At 36.2% G+C, this 14449-nt stretch overlaps 1 protein-coding gene across 2 annotated transcripts in view; it reads right to left on the bottom strand.

Moving 5' to 3' along the window:
* Window positions 1-14449, bottom strand: part of LOC131435963 (5-hydroxytryptamine receptor-like) — a 494311-nt gene that overhangs the window by 140230 nt on the left and 339632 nt on the right. For both annotated transcript variants that reach the window (XM_058604276.1, XM_058604277.1), the window contains exons 8-10: window positions 3968-4157; window positions 3672-3806; window positions 2473-2673 (exon numbers count right to left, since the gene is read on the bottom strand). In XM_058604276.1, the coding sequence (XP_058460259.1) occupies window positions 2473-2673; window positions 3672-3806; window positions 3968-4157 (526 nt within the window). The remainder of the gene's footprint in view (window positions 1-2472; window positions 2674-3671; window positions 3807-3967; window positions 4158-14449) is intronic.

Here is a 14449-nt window from a genome sequence, read left to right as displayed (position 1 = left end):
GCGGCGATTAAAAGTTTATTCACGCAGCTCCAATCGACGAAGAGTTGTAGTTGATTCTGCAATCGCCGACAATCCTCCACAGTTCGAACTACGAGCGACAATTTCAAGTCGTCTGCATATATCAGTTCGAAACCATCTCCCAGAGCTAATGAAACATCGTTAAAGAACAGTGTGAATAGCAATGGTTCCAAATTACTGCCTTGTGAAACTCCAGAACTATTCGAAAATTGCGATGACGTAGTATTATCAAATTTCACTCATGAAATCCTACCGGAAAGATACGAGTTTAACCAGGACAGAAGCTGAGCAGAAAACCCGAGATGAGACATTTTGCACAACTGTATCAAATATACTATATATCAATATGGATCACTCTTGCGATTCACGAGAGACATCACAGTAAAGTGCGGTGGCAAAAAAGGTTACTAATATACTACAGTTTTTTCAATGCACATATGACAGTTTTCCTAATCAGTACACTGAACCAAACCACTCCAAATATATGGAATATTTCTCGGTATACAGTGAACGAAAAAATAAACTGTAAATACGCAATCTGATACTAACTCGGATGAGAACATTTTGTTTTTACAGGGTCCGGCACTCGAAGTGTAACCAATTAAAAAGGCCATAAATTCAGTTTGGAAAATTACTTTTACTTAATTCAAAGTACAAAATGTGTAAAAATAATACAAAATTCAGAATCAATTCACTTTTGCTCGATATGACCACCTTTTGCCTTGACTTGATGACTTGAGAGAGCGAAGGAGTTGCTTCGTTTGGCCGAAAGCGGTCAATTTCCGAACATTGTATTTTCTGACGAGAAAATTTTTCCAATTGAGCAATTCGTAAACTCTCAAAACGATAGGGTTTACTTGACCGACCGTTCATACGAGAATTTGAGTCATCGATTGACCACCAGGAGGCAGCACCCGCAACAGATAATGGTTTGGCCGCTGTAACCGCAGATGGGCGCTCTCCAATCGTTTTCATCGAGCCTGGCGTCAAGGTAAATGCGACATATTCGCCCTTATTCTGAATAACGACGTATAGATTTTTCGATCGAATGTGGTTCGATCGAATCATAGCTACCTTTGATTTTGCTAGCGTTATGGGGAATACTAATGAAATACGAGGGAAAAAACGATACGACGTTATTCAGAATAAGGGCGATTATCGGGAAAGTATTCTGGAGGTTGCTTTGAAGCCGTGGGCAGACAAACATTTCGGTGGCAGATCATGGACGTTCCGAACTTCATCACGTCCACACAATGGCTCTCGAATTCACCAGATGCGAATCCAATGGATTATTCTCTTTGGGCCATTTTGGAGAGCAAAGTCCGAACTAAAAGATACACCAGTCTCGAGGAGCTGAAAAAGTTATTGTCCGCGAGTGGGCCAAAATACACCTGCAAGTCACATTCGGCCAAACGAAGCAACTCCTTCGCTCTCTCAAGTCATCAAGTCAAGGCAAAAGGTGGTCATATCGAGCAAAAGTGAATTGATTCTGAATTTTGTATTATTTTTACACATTTTGTACTTTGAATTAAGTAAAAGTAATTTTCCAAACTGAATTTATGGCCTTTTTAATTGGTTACACTTCGAGTGCCGGACCCTGTAAAAAACCCGGTTTATATTAATATGTGTGAAACGTGCACGCAAACTAAACAAATTAATCCAAATGAATTTTACCAATATTTCCGAATTATGTACTACAATTTATTGGTTTGAAAAATTACAGTTACGGTGATAGAAATACAAAATATCAGGTTGTTTAATAAATAAATAAATAAATGTTTCAAAACAAAACAATTGAGTATAAGAATAAACTATGGTTTATTCGCCTCAGCGAGAGCTATCAATTGAAGTGAAAGTTATAAGAATAACTTGTTCTTTTGCTTACTGTATTGCACTTATCATACTATTTATTAACATTTTTTCAGTTCTAAACAAACTTTCTATCCTGTTGAATTAAATACAACTACTTTTTAGAAAATAAATATCGAAATTTCAAATTTTGACTATTCGCAAAACAGTTCACAATTAGGGGCAGATCGCTTTGTATATGCACTTTTAATTCATAGATAATTCAAAAATAAGAATTTTCTTTTACATTCTTTGGCTAACTCCTAAATGACTTAAAAATATGTTACGATCCATTAAACAACCATAAAAATGAGTCATTTTTGACGCTCGAATATGTCGGTCTCGGAAGATGTAAAATAATTAATTGATGCGTTGGTTTTTGTGACATCGTAATCACCGCAATTGACAACAAAAATCTTTATATCTTCAATTTTCTACATATTGCGATAAAAAATTTTAAACAAGCACTTCAAAACTTCAACAACTCGATACTTCGTAAACCATTGAAATAACCTTACTGTTACGTTCCGAAAGGAGCGACTGCTTTCTCGAGCACATTGATCCCAGTTTTTTTCTTTGTCCACTGTACGGGATGCAACAACTCACCTCGTCGCTGGTGAAAACCGTTTCTACGCCTGCCTTCCGCTCCGCATTCGAGCTGCCCTCGTTGTCCTCGACGGTGTTGACCGTGTTGGTCGAGTTACCCTCGACCAGACCCAGCGACGATGCTGCCGATTTGGCTGGATTCCCAAATTTCTTCTTCAGCCGAAAGCGAATCTTCGATTTGGTTACTTTTGGTGTTTCTTCCTGTGAAAATAGAAAGCAAAAAAAAAAACAGCGTTCAAACAGGATCAGTACACAAGCGCATTGACGGGCCCCCCTTGAGATGAGTGTAGGGCTTTTTATTCTGCAAACGAAATAACTGAAAACAATTGGTCTCTTGAGTGTCCTGCAGCAGCGCAACGAGGTTCTTACTGTCCGGATATATTGGCAAGATAGCAACAAGATGTGAGAGTTTTCTTTCATGGCTTGCTCTGATACAGCGGGTGGCAAACCGAACCATAATGTTGAGCTTCATGAAGAAAGTATTAAGAGAATCTGATTGCCCGTTTCACTGATTGGCTTACGGAACTATGCTGTACTCGTGGTTGGTGCGAGGGAAGCGGTGGACGTTGGAAGTTCGGAGTGAAGCAGCCAGGATTATCGTTCGCGTAATTATTCTTCCGAGCAAGAAAACCCAAGCCTTAACCCTCGGTGTCGCAGAATGGCTAATTAGTTGTGCGTGGTTGGCGTGTTTAATGGGTTTTATATTTCTCGAAGCGAAGGTTTGGAAGGTTTCGCTCGGTGGCAGTTAGATTGGCTGGATTGGCTAGTTCCCCAGTGTCGATTTGATGAAACACGAAAAGGGGGTTGGGGCGGCTAGGTCGAAATTATTCCACGAGGCCTAATGAATCAAAGCCAGGGTAATCAAAAGTACAATTGGCGTGTTTAAAGATAAGCAATGAGTAACGATCAGCTGGTTGTTCGAGTATGAAAATTGCTTTTGTTGCTAGCGAGACTTTTGACTGAGTAATTAATTTATAAGAAAATTACTGCTGATAGTTAGTCTCCATGAATGAGATTAGTTTAGCTACGACGGAATTCCTCCCCATTAATCAATTAGTAGTTGCAAGTCGCCCCCTCCCTCCATGCGGCAGATTCAACATGTTTATTAAATCCTACTAAAACTCAACTCCTAATGGCTTTCAATGTAAAAAGCAACAGCCCAGCAGGTGCTAGAACCACTGGCCGGAAATGTTACCTACCTGATTGTTGTTACCCGTCACCGGAAGCTTCGGTCGCCGCCGGTGTATCCGTCGCCGTGCGGTTTGGTAGATCTTCCAGTACAGCACTAGTATGACTAGGAGAGGAACATAGAAGGTGCAACACGTCGCAAAGATCTGAAACGGAACGGAGAACCAGTGTCAGTTGGTCAACGAGAAGATAATTACCACACGTTAGTAGTTGTTGGTACACAAACTGGCCGGTGGCCTGGCCTTGTCTTATCGTGGCAAATACGGAAGCGCACTCCGGGCCTTCGTGATTCCGGCTCGACACTCACCTGGTATGCGATGTCCTGCGAAACCATGCATTTTAGCTGTTCTATTCGTTGTAAATAGTCCGGGTCCTTCCAGCCGAACTGCGGTGCCAGTGAGACGATGACCGAAGCAAACCACACCAGGAAGATCATCGTGAATACCCGGCGGCTGGTACGGGAGTGCATGTAATCGATATTGGTCACCGCCCAGTACCTAGAAGGAAGGCAAGGAAGAAGGAACGGATTACAGAATATCGATCGGTCAGTTCAGCCACTCGATGAATCAATTATCCGTCTGTGTTTACAATCAGTTAATCTTTTTTTTCTGTTGTTTTTGTTGCTTCACTGAATTAATTAAATACTAGTTAAACATTTTTCCACCCCAGTTAAAACAAATATGTTTCCTCAAACAGCAAAGGTTTTTTTTTATTCGAACCTCCGTTCCATTTGCAAGCCTATTCAGAACCTGTTTGCATTTAACTGGACCTGATGCTGGATGAGTGAATGAAATTGGAAAAAAAGTCATTTGAATCATTCACCGCTCAATCCACAGAACGAACGAACACACAGTGAAGGTGTTGGTGGACAAAAGAGCAAAAAAAAAATCAATGGAAGATGCACATCAGATTCCAACTTCCGTTAAGCCGATTTTGTCACTGTCAGTCTGCTGCTGGTTGGTCGGAATTTCGAGGTTCTAATATCACACACCAACGCACGACGCACCCGATGACGTTCTTTCCGGTGGATGCGTCGGATAGAGTTTCATCTGAATGTGATTTCCATGACTGAATTTGCATAAATCGATGCCACTGGAATAGTGCCGCACTGGGACTGTCGTCGTATCCGATAGATAGAGCTACTTTCGGTTCGACTTTCGGGAACCACAAGTTCATTTATAATTTGGTTAGTCAGTATTTATTTCCAAACTGGTGCTCCGAACGCCGGATGGTGTTTCGCTGATAAACGAAACTCAATGAGAAAACAGATTGGGAAAAGACATGCGGATGTGATAACAGAAATGAAAACCTGCGAAAAAAAATTCTTGAACCCGCTATCGGAAGAATCGGTGGATCGGTTTTACAATTGAACTACTCACGGAGTCTTCAAACATGGTTAAACTTTAAGTGACTACTTTGGGGTTCTATTCCTAGTTTCGTTCCTGTGACATAATCCAGTCTGAGCACACTCCACACACAATCCAAGTTTGAATTGAAAGATGGCTTTTTTGAGCATTTGTTGCTTCTGAAATATTTATTTCACGTTAACAAATACCAACGTTTCGAACGATTATTCTTTCATCTTCAGGCCAAAAACGACGGCTAATATTTTTAGTGAAATAAATATTTTGAAAGCGACAAATGACCAAAAAAGCCATCTTCCAATTCAATTAGCAAAAGTGGTCGTTTCTCAGTTTCTCAGTACATTCCACAATCGAATCTAACACGTCACTCCAATAAGTTGAAATAAGAAAAACAAATTTTGGTCGTGAATACGACATATTCTACTATGGGTCGCCTTCTGAAAATTTACCTTATACAAAAATGGGTAGAATTTAATCGTGAATATCTCTTGTTGTATCTAACCCAACAACATAATTTTATCTCCAGGCTATCGGAAATATGATCAACAATTTACGATAAAAATTTCAGTAGTATAAAATAATCTTAAATAAGTCAAAAATAAAGCTCTCTGAAATCAGTCGGTGAACAGTCGTTCGCACCGCACGCGTATGGCTTTTGGCTCTTGGAAATTTTTTCTGGCTACCTAGAGTTTCATTGATTCAAAGCTTCAGTCTTTTTCAAGGCTACCTGAATCACTAACAGTCTTTTTAAAGACTAACAATTAGTCAGCCTTTCTCAAGGCTATACAAAGAGTGATATTAGAGTAACTAAATGATACAAAGAGTGATATTAGAGTGACTAAGAAATTAATCAGTCTTTATTAAGACTACCACAAAATCAGTCTTTATCAAGACTTTTCCAAACAAGGAGTCTAATCGAAGACTAATTTAGCCTAGTTAATTTAATTTAAAATTTCATTCATTTAAAAAATGGCTGCGTCCCACCGGAAAGGCAACAAGCCTAAGGCTAAAAATAATTCAATACGGAATAAATCACAATCCGTTATTCAACATTTATCTAATAACATTCACGATCTTATAGAATCTGAATGTAAAAATAAAAGACAACGGACGGATTTCCCTTCCGTTGATTCTATGCCGTCTAACAATATTTACGAGATTCTTCCTGAATCCGATTGTAGCGACATAGAAGAAAATTCTTCAAAAATTCCCAAAATGGACGCTTGTCGTTCTCGGAAGAAACAACAATCTATGTCACCAGTGACGGTGATGATTTCCAACTTCAAAGCATTCCGTTCTGAGCTTTCTACTTTTCTCCCGGAAGTAAAAGTCTCATTTTAAATCGGACGAAGAGGAGAATGTCGAGTCTTGGTTGATGGATTGGAAGATTATGAACGTCTTATCCGATATTTGTCGGAGAAACTTCATACATTTTATTCATATGATATAAAATCAGACAGACCCTTCAAGGCTGTCTTTGAAGGCTTATCAAATGATCAAAGTACTGATGAAATTAAAAATGAACTAAAAGAATTGCTTGGTTTTGCCCCTTCCCAAGTAATACTTATGAAAAAAGAGCGAATGGTACTTCTAAACCACGCTCTGGAATTTCCCATGAACTTTACCTAATACACTTCAATCGAAGTGATGTAAACAATTTGAAAACTTTAGAAAAAGTACGTTTCATTTCCCACATTAAAATTCATTGGGAACATTATAAACGGCACAATGGTATTGCAAACTTAACGCAATGTCGTCGTTGCCAAGGCTTCGGCTATGGAACCAAAAATTGTGTATATGGTGTATGAGTTGTAGTAAATCGCATTCGAAAGACGTTTCTCCAATGAATGAAACCACTGATAAATTTTCATGTTCAAATTGCAATGGAAATCATAAATCCAATTATTTGAAATGTCCTTTCAAGGAAAAAAAAATTTAAACGCTCGTTCGCTTCGACAGCAAGTCAAATCAACGACCTTAAATTTACAGAACATACCTGAAAATCAAAAAACCGTTACAAATGCCACACTTAATTCTTCTAAGGCACTTATTTCTTCGAATTTAAAACAAAAAACAGGTATGCCTGCCAATTCGTCTTCTAACGAAAATAATTTATTGACTGGTAGATCGACCTCGTCATCATCTTCTAATGTCTGTTATGCTAGTATAACAGGTAGAAATCTACCACTTAATTCTTCTAATGAAAATAATCAAAACACAGGACAGCCTTGCAGTTAATCTTCTAACGAAAACAATTTATGAATAGGTACATCGGCCAAATCATCTTCTTCTAATGGCAGTCTACCTACAAATATTCCTTCAATGCTATTCGCTTCTTTAAATGAAGTCGATTTAGGTGATATAACTGAAAATAAAATTGTCTACCTACAAGATCAACTTTTTCAAATGATCATCCGAATGAACTCGACTTCATCACTTTTTGAAGCATTTCAAATCGGATGGCAATTTGCAAATAATATTATAATGAATTTAAAATTTAACAGTGATGTTAAATAATTATTTGAATATTTTGAATGGAAATGCTCGATCTTTGAAATCGAGTGAAGATGAATTTTATAATTTTCTCAAAGTTCACAAAATTCATATTGCCATTGTGACAGAAACTTTTCTTAAACCAAATGTAAAATTGAAAAGTAATCCACATTATGTGGTTCATCGATTTGACAGGTTTACTGGAATGGGTGGTCGAGTTGCCATTTTTGTCCAACGGCAAATTAAACATCGAATTTTACCTTCTTTCAATACTAAAGTTATTGAAAGCTTGGGAATCGAAGTTGAAACCATTCATGGAATTTATTTCATCGCTGGAGCATATTTGCCATTCCAATGCACCGGCGAACAATTAAATTTCTTTAAAGGCGATTTGGAAAAACTCACAAGATATCGATCGAAATTTTTCGTAATAGGGGACTTAAATGCTAAGCATGTCCAGTGGAATTGTAGGCAAAATAACAGGAATGGTAAAATACTTCATAATCAACTCTCAGCTGGTTACTTCACAGTTCTTCATCCCAGTAATCCTACTTGTTTCTCTTCCGTGTAAAACCCGTCTACAATTGATCTGGTTCTAACAGATCAAAGTCACATTTGTAGTGAACCGATTACACATGCTGACTTTGACTCAGATCATCTTCCTGTAACATTCAGACTTTCCAACGAAGCTATAATCAATCGAATTAGATCTATATTCAACTATCATAGAGCTAATTGGTTGGATTACAGATCTCACATTGAAAATCATGTGGATCATGAAACTATTTTAGAAAATTCTGCGGACATCGACACAGCAATTGGTAATTTAAATCATTACCATATCGAAGCTAGAAATCTTTCAGTTCCCAAAGCTCAAACTAAATTAAATTCTCCTGTCATCGATGACAATCTTCAACTGCTCATTCGGTTGAAGAATGTTCGTCGACGACAATATTAACGTTCTCGAGATCCTGCTATGAAAAACATAGTTAAAGATTTACAAAAAGAAATTAAATATAGATTTACTCTATTGTCTATTGTCTATTGTCTATTGTCTATTGTCTATTGTCTATTGTCTATTGTCTATTGTCTATTGTCTATTGTCTATTGTCTATTGTCTATTGTCTATTGTCTATTGTCTATTGTCTATTGTCTATTGTCTATTGTCTATTGTCTATTGTCTATTGTCTATTGTCTATTGTCTATTGTCTATTGTCTATTGTCTATTGTCTATTGTCTATTGTCTATTGTCTGTTGTTTGTTGTGTATAGCCTTGTCCACATCAGATTTAGCTCAAATTTTGCATCTGATTCGTTCTGGGTAATAAACGTATGTAGATTACACTGCTAACCTCGTTCAATTTGATCTCTTGCACCTTGCAATGATTTCGAAGCAAGTGTGATGAACGTAGAAAATCTGATATTATCTGCGAAGTAGTTCTCTTTAGCTTTTCTTTCAAATTAAACTCGATGAATTTGCCATTGTTGAAACATCATTCATTTGTCATTTTGAGATATATTCAAAGGATTACAAATGGTTTCCTATTTAAAAGTCCTATTTTTGACTTGAAAGTCATCTATGTTCTCCAAATTCAGGTGCTCTTCACAAACGAAAATGCAACGATTGAATAGTAAGTTTTGAATCATTTTTCAATCGATTTTGAAGAATATTGTATCTACTATTGCAACAACAACAAAAAAATCCCTTCGCGAACTGATTCCAATAGGTTAGTTTATTGCACAAGACAAGCGAAAAGAAGATTAATGATAAGCATAGCCGTAGCACGGGGAACGGAAAACTGTGATTGATGATTCAAAGTGGAAACAAAACAGCAGAAGTATGCAACGCTATAGTTATAATAGACAACAGTTATAGTTTCGTTTTAGTGCCGTGTGAAGGAGAACAGATCTAAAGGCGGATGTTGGTTCCTCAAGTGCAGTGTCGAATATGGACCGAATGAAAAATTGTTTAAATTCGTTTTGAAAGTTCAGAACCGGTTAGGATAATTCCTGAGAGTAATTGGTGAATTCGTTATTCATAGTCGAAAACTTCTATTTTTTCTATTTTTACGAGCGCCTCAGATTTATCTACCGAAGCAACACCTTATCGAATATGTATTTTCCGGAGCTGGTGATTTTTAAGTAAGTTTAAGTGAGCTTATTTGGGTTTAATTTATGTGTTTAGTCACACTGCAACGAGATATCAATTTTTTTTTTCTACAGTAGGCATAAAACCTCCTCGTTGTTTATCACAGCAGATTACGATAATACAATATGTATCAGGTAACAGTATAAATATTGAAATCAACTCTTAAGCTGAGCCTAGCGCTGCTGTTGCGATAATGTTTAAATAATTTAGAAAGAGGGAAACTAAAATGGCTCCGAGTTGGCACTTGTGTTTGCTCGAAAAGATACGACTTTAGCAGTCCTAGAACAACCTATCAGATATCACTTTTCCAGTAATTGTAGTTAATGGCAGGTACAATTAATTCAGTTATGAAAACCAGAGAAAATTCTACAGTTTCTATTTATGACAAAATTTTACGACTGAAATTCGTTGTTACCTCATTTGGAGGGTTAGGCGTTCCGATAAATCCCAGAGGTCAGGGTTCATGTTTTCGTTTTTGCTTTAGTAACTTTTGTTGTTGCCTTTAAAAGTATGTTTGGGGGAATCTTGTTACTCCTTATTTCTTTTATTGTTAATTTATTTGGTGTGTAAAAATGTTTGTTGGCTATAGCTGACGTGCTCAGTTCGTTATAAAACGTGAGTAATTTAACATCGGAACGGAAATTAACTGATTTATCTTTGAATCATGCTGATGAAATTACAATGTTCATTTATTTCACTTTAAAGAAAAAATATTCTGATTTGGTTTGGACGAAAGCTAAAACTTTTCTTTGAATACCAATCATATTTTGTACACTCTGTTGGTTAACCTGAGCGGACATTTTGTTCTATTTCTTCATTTCTATCGCATCCACTCTTTTTCAATTTCTGTTCAACAATCGCCAAGCATGTTTTAATATCACTGTAGCACTTCTTCGATGTAGTGACAGCTTACCAAATCAGACCAAAAATTTACAGGTCCATTGCGAGCTTTAATTAACGCACATTAATTGCGAGCTTTAATTAACGCACATTAAAGCTAAGTATGCATTTACAGACATTACTGCTTGAACATTTGGAAATCCATTGTTTTGTTTTTCACAAGAACCTGTTTTTGTTTTGTCCGCAGCTGCAAATACCTTGCCAGATCATAAGTTTTCTCATGAATCTATCGGCAAAAACGAATTTGTGCACGCTTGAGATAAGACCTCGTCCTACGGCTTTTGAAGATTTTTTTTATGGAAAGCTGCCCTTAATCCATCTGGTGATGGTGATGCAAGAAGCTCATTGTGTAATTTCCAGTCAAGTCTTTAGCCACCAGATAACGATTCATTGTCATGTATAATTGCTTATTGGTCTGAAAAGAGCCGAGTTGCATAAAATATGTGAAACACATCAAATGCATCATCGGAAAGTATTCATTCGTCAAAAAATTTTTAGCATTCACCATTTTATAGATTCGTGAAAAATGCTCCGGACCTTGCTTTTTAGTCTTTTTCCCTTTCTCATATGGAAAGGCTATGCAATCGCTGTGAAAACCGACTTTACAACCGAGGGCCAAGTGCCATATACCAAAATGGAAGGACTTAAGGTCCCATACAAAGTTCCTGAGTTTCATTTGAAGCCGACTTCGGACACCGGAATTACATGGTGATAAGCACAAAAAAATAAGGAAAATAATAGACACACACGTTTCTCAGAGATGGCGTAACCGATTTTCATCAACTTAGATTCGAATGAAAGGTCTTATGGCCTCATACAATTTTCTTGAATTTCATTTGGATCCAATTTCCGGTTCCGTATTGATAAAATATGTGCAAATCTATTGAAAAATGCGCATTCAATTTTCTCGGAAATTTCTTAACAGATTTTTTCACAAATTAGGAAGCCAATAATAGGTTTTAAAATTATTCAAAAAGCGATGGCGAAACGAGATGCACATTCAAAAAAAAAAAAAAAACTTTCTGCTAAAATCATTCTAATCCGACTTCCGGTAATGAAGTTATAGGGCGATGAGTGTCAAAACATTCAATACGACGATGCAAAACTAGTACGCGACGGTACGTGCGGCTTTGCTCCGTTTGCAGCGTGCTTTGATCAATTTCGTATAGCGTGCAGGGTTGCCATATTAAAATTGATATTTATCATTTGAAAAAAATTTAAATTTTCAATTCTTTTATTCAATTTGTATCTACTTGTTAGCGTTATTACAAAATCATGATAACGATGCTTTTCTATAAAAGTACACTTATTTGCTTTCTCATATATAAAGTTTATGCAATCACTTGAAAAATTGACTAGTGAAAATTTGCTTGGAGGGTTAAGTGTTCTATATTATTCGACACAGTTCATCGAGCTGAGTAATTTTTGTGTCTGTGCGTCTATGTGTGTGAGTATGTGTCAAATATTGTCACTCATAAAATAAAAAATCTCGTAATTCCACAGATTACTATTGAATTTCACACCGTCATTTAGAGCGACGAAGGGTAAAATACTTCTAGATTTGGCATAAAACTGATTCAATTTGTAGGCTATATTAGTTACTTACTAAACGAACCTACTTTGGCTACACTGGTTCCAAGTTCCTGGTTCCAGAAGTACCGGAAATAGTGGTCAAAAAGTTTAAAACGGGACTCACTCAGTTTTCTTAGAGATGATTTGATCGATTTCCACAATCAGGCTCAAACAAAAGTTAGTATAGTCTCATAGGTTGCTGTTTAATTTCATCCGAATTCAATTTCTGGTTCCAGAACTATAGGGTAAAGTGTGTTTAATCATTTAGTGCGACGATTCAAAATAAGGAAAAATTCTTATAGACTTGATATAACTGTTTACAAATTGAAAAGGTTATGTTAGTCTATACCCATTCACAAATTTCAGCAGAAGCAATGTTCTATCGACTAATGAACAAAAACAACCTGGATGATCGCTTTGCAATTCAAGCTAAGTAATATTTTAAAAAATATCCATAAAAATATTGAATTTTGTATTTCTTAAGTAAATTTGAAATTTTTATTTCTGTAAATTAACGCTGGTATCAAATAAAATCGATTGGTTTACATAACTTCTCAGCTGTTGGCTTAACATTCCTCGCGAATTACCGAATACTTCAATGTTGAAAAAAAAAATCGGTGAAAATATCATTTTTTGTGGGACTTGCAGTAAATTTGAATATTTTTCTTGTAAAATATATAGCTGATATCATATTATATAAAACACATATGTAACAAATAAAAAGTTTTCCATTATTCATGCTTTATTTTTAGTTTACATTTTTTTATCTGAACTTCCGACACTCATTCCATTATATTGTGACAGATTTATCTGTCTAATGATTGTAATATTTTCAAAATCAAAACTGCTGAGTCAATGTGAGCGTGTCATTATTATTTTAAAAACCCTTCTTAATCCACCTAGTGGTGTGATAATGCCTTTCTCTTCTTTCATAAAAGTCTCATGAAAACATATTTCATACTTTTATTAAAAAATTTCGGATACTAATTTTGACACCAATTGATTCAGATTGATTCGAGTAGTTCACAAAGCATGCTTCAGAGTTTATGTCACACAGTCAGCATCATTTTTAAAAACTAGTGCTTGACATTTGCATTGCCTATTTGTATGAGAACAGTGATGCTAATCTAAAAAAACCCTTCTCAGTCCACTTAGTGGAATTATCATATATCTTGAAAAATCATCATAGGGGAAAGTACATTAAAGTTTCGAAACCGAAAAAAAAAAATGTTTGGTGCCAAAAGGCTTAGAATTGCATGAAACGTCGAGATTTAGTGTCATCTCGAAAAAAATTTTTTTTTTGAAAAAATCGACCTTTTGGGACTTAGAAAATATAGTCCCAGAAAGTTGATTTTTTCAAAAAAAATTTTTTTTTAGATGGCACTAAATTTCGATGATTCATGCAGTTTTTAGTTTTCAAAAAAAAAATTCAATTTTGGAAATTTCATGTACTCCCCCCTGTGGTGCTTTTACAAGATCGAAAATTGTCAAAACTTTACCACCGGGCAGCACCCCTTACGCGTGTCCGATTTAGCTCAAATTTTGCATGAAGGCTTTTTTCGAGGTGCTTAAACTTTTGAGCACTAGAGCTTAACGGAAATAGAGGTGATCCCAAAATTTTGGCACCCTTATATATATATATATATATATATATAAGAGCGGTAAAAATCAACGTGTTTGTCGGTTACGTCACTTATACAATCATATCTCCGGAGCCAAAAGTCACAACCATTTGATCTCCGAACTTGATTTCGAAATCGAAGTCTTAGAATTGCATGAAACGTCGAGATTTAGTGTTATCTTCAGAAAATTTTTTTTTTGAAAAAATCGACTTTTTGGACTTCAAAATTTTTCGTAGTCTCAAAAAGTCAATTTTTCAGAAATTTTTTTTAAATAACACTAAATCTCGACGTTTCATGCAATTTCAAGATTTGGCATCAAAAAAAAATTTCGATTTCGGAAATTTCATGTACTCCCCCCTATGGTGCTTTTTCAAGATTGGAAATTTTCAAACTTTAACCGCTGGGCAGCACCCCTTTCCCATGTCCGATTCAGCTCAAATTGTGCATGAGGACTTTTTAGAGGTTCTTAAACTTTTGAACAGCAGTGCTTTACGAAATTAGAGGTAATCCCAAAATATTGGCACTCTTATATACATTAGAGCGGTAAAAAACAATGTGTTTTGTCGGTTACGTCACTTATACCATTATATCTCCGGAACCAAAAGTCACAACCATTTGGTCTTCGAACTTGATCAATGGTCCTATAGAAGCTTTCAAACGAGCATAAATTTGTTAAAGTCGGTTCAGCCA

The sequence above is a fragment of the Malaya genurostris genome, chromosome 3, assembly GCF_030247185.1.
Source record: "Malaya genurostris strain Urasoe2022 chromosome 3, Malgen_1.1, whole genome shotgun sequence".
Classification (NCBI taxonomy): Eukaryota; Metazoa; Arthropoda; class Insecta; order Diptera; family Culicidae; genus Malaya; species Malaya genurostris.
Note: the sequence above shows the minus strand (reverse complement) of the source record. Positions and strands in the feature narration are given on the sequence as shown.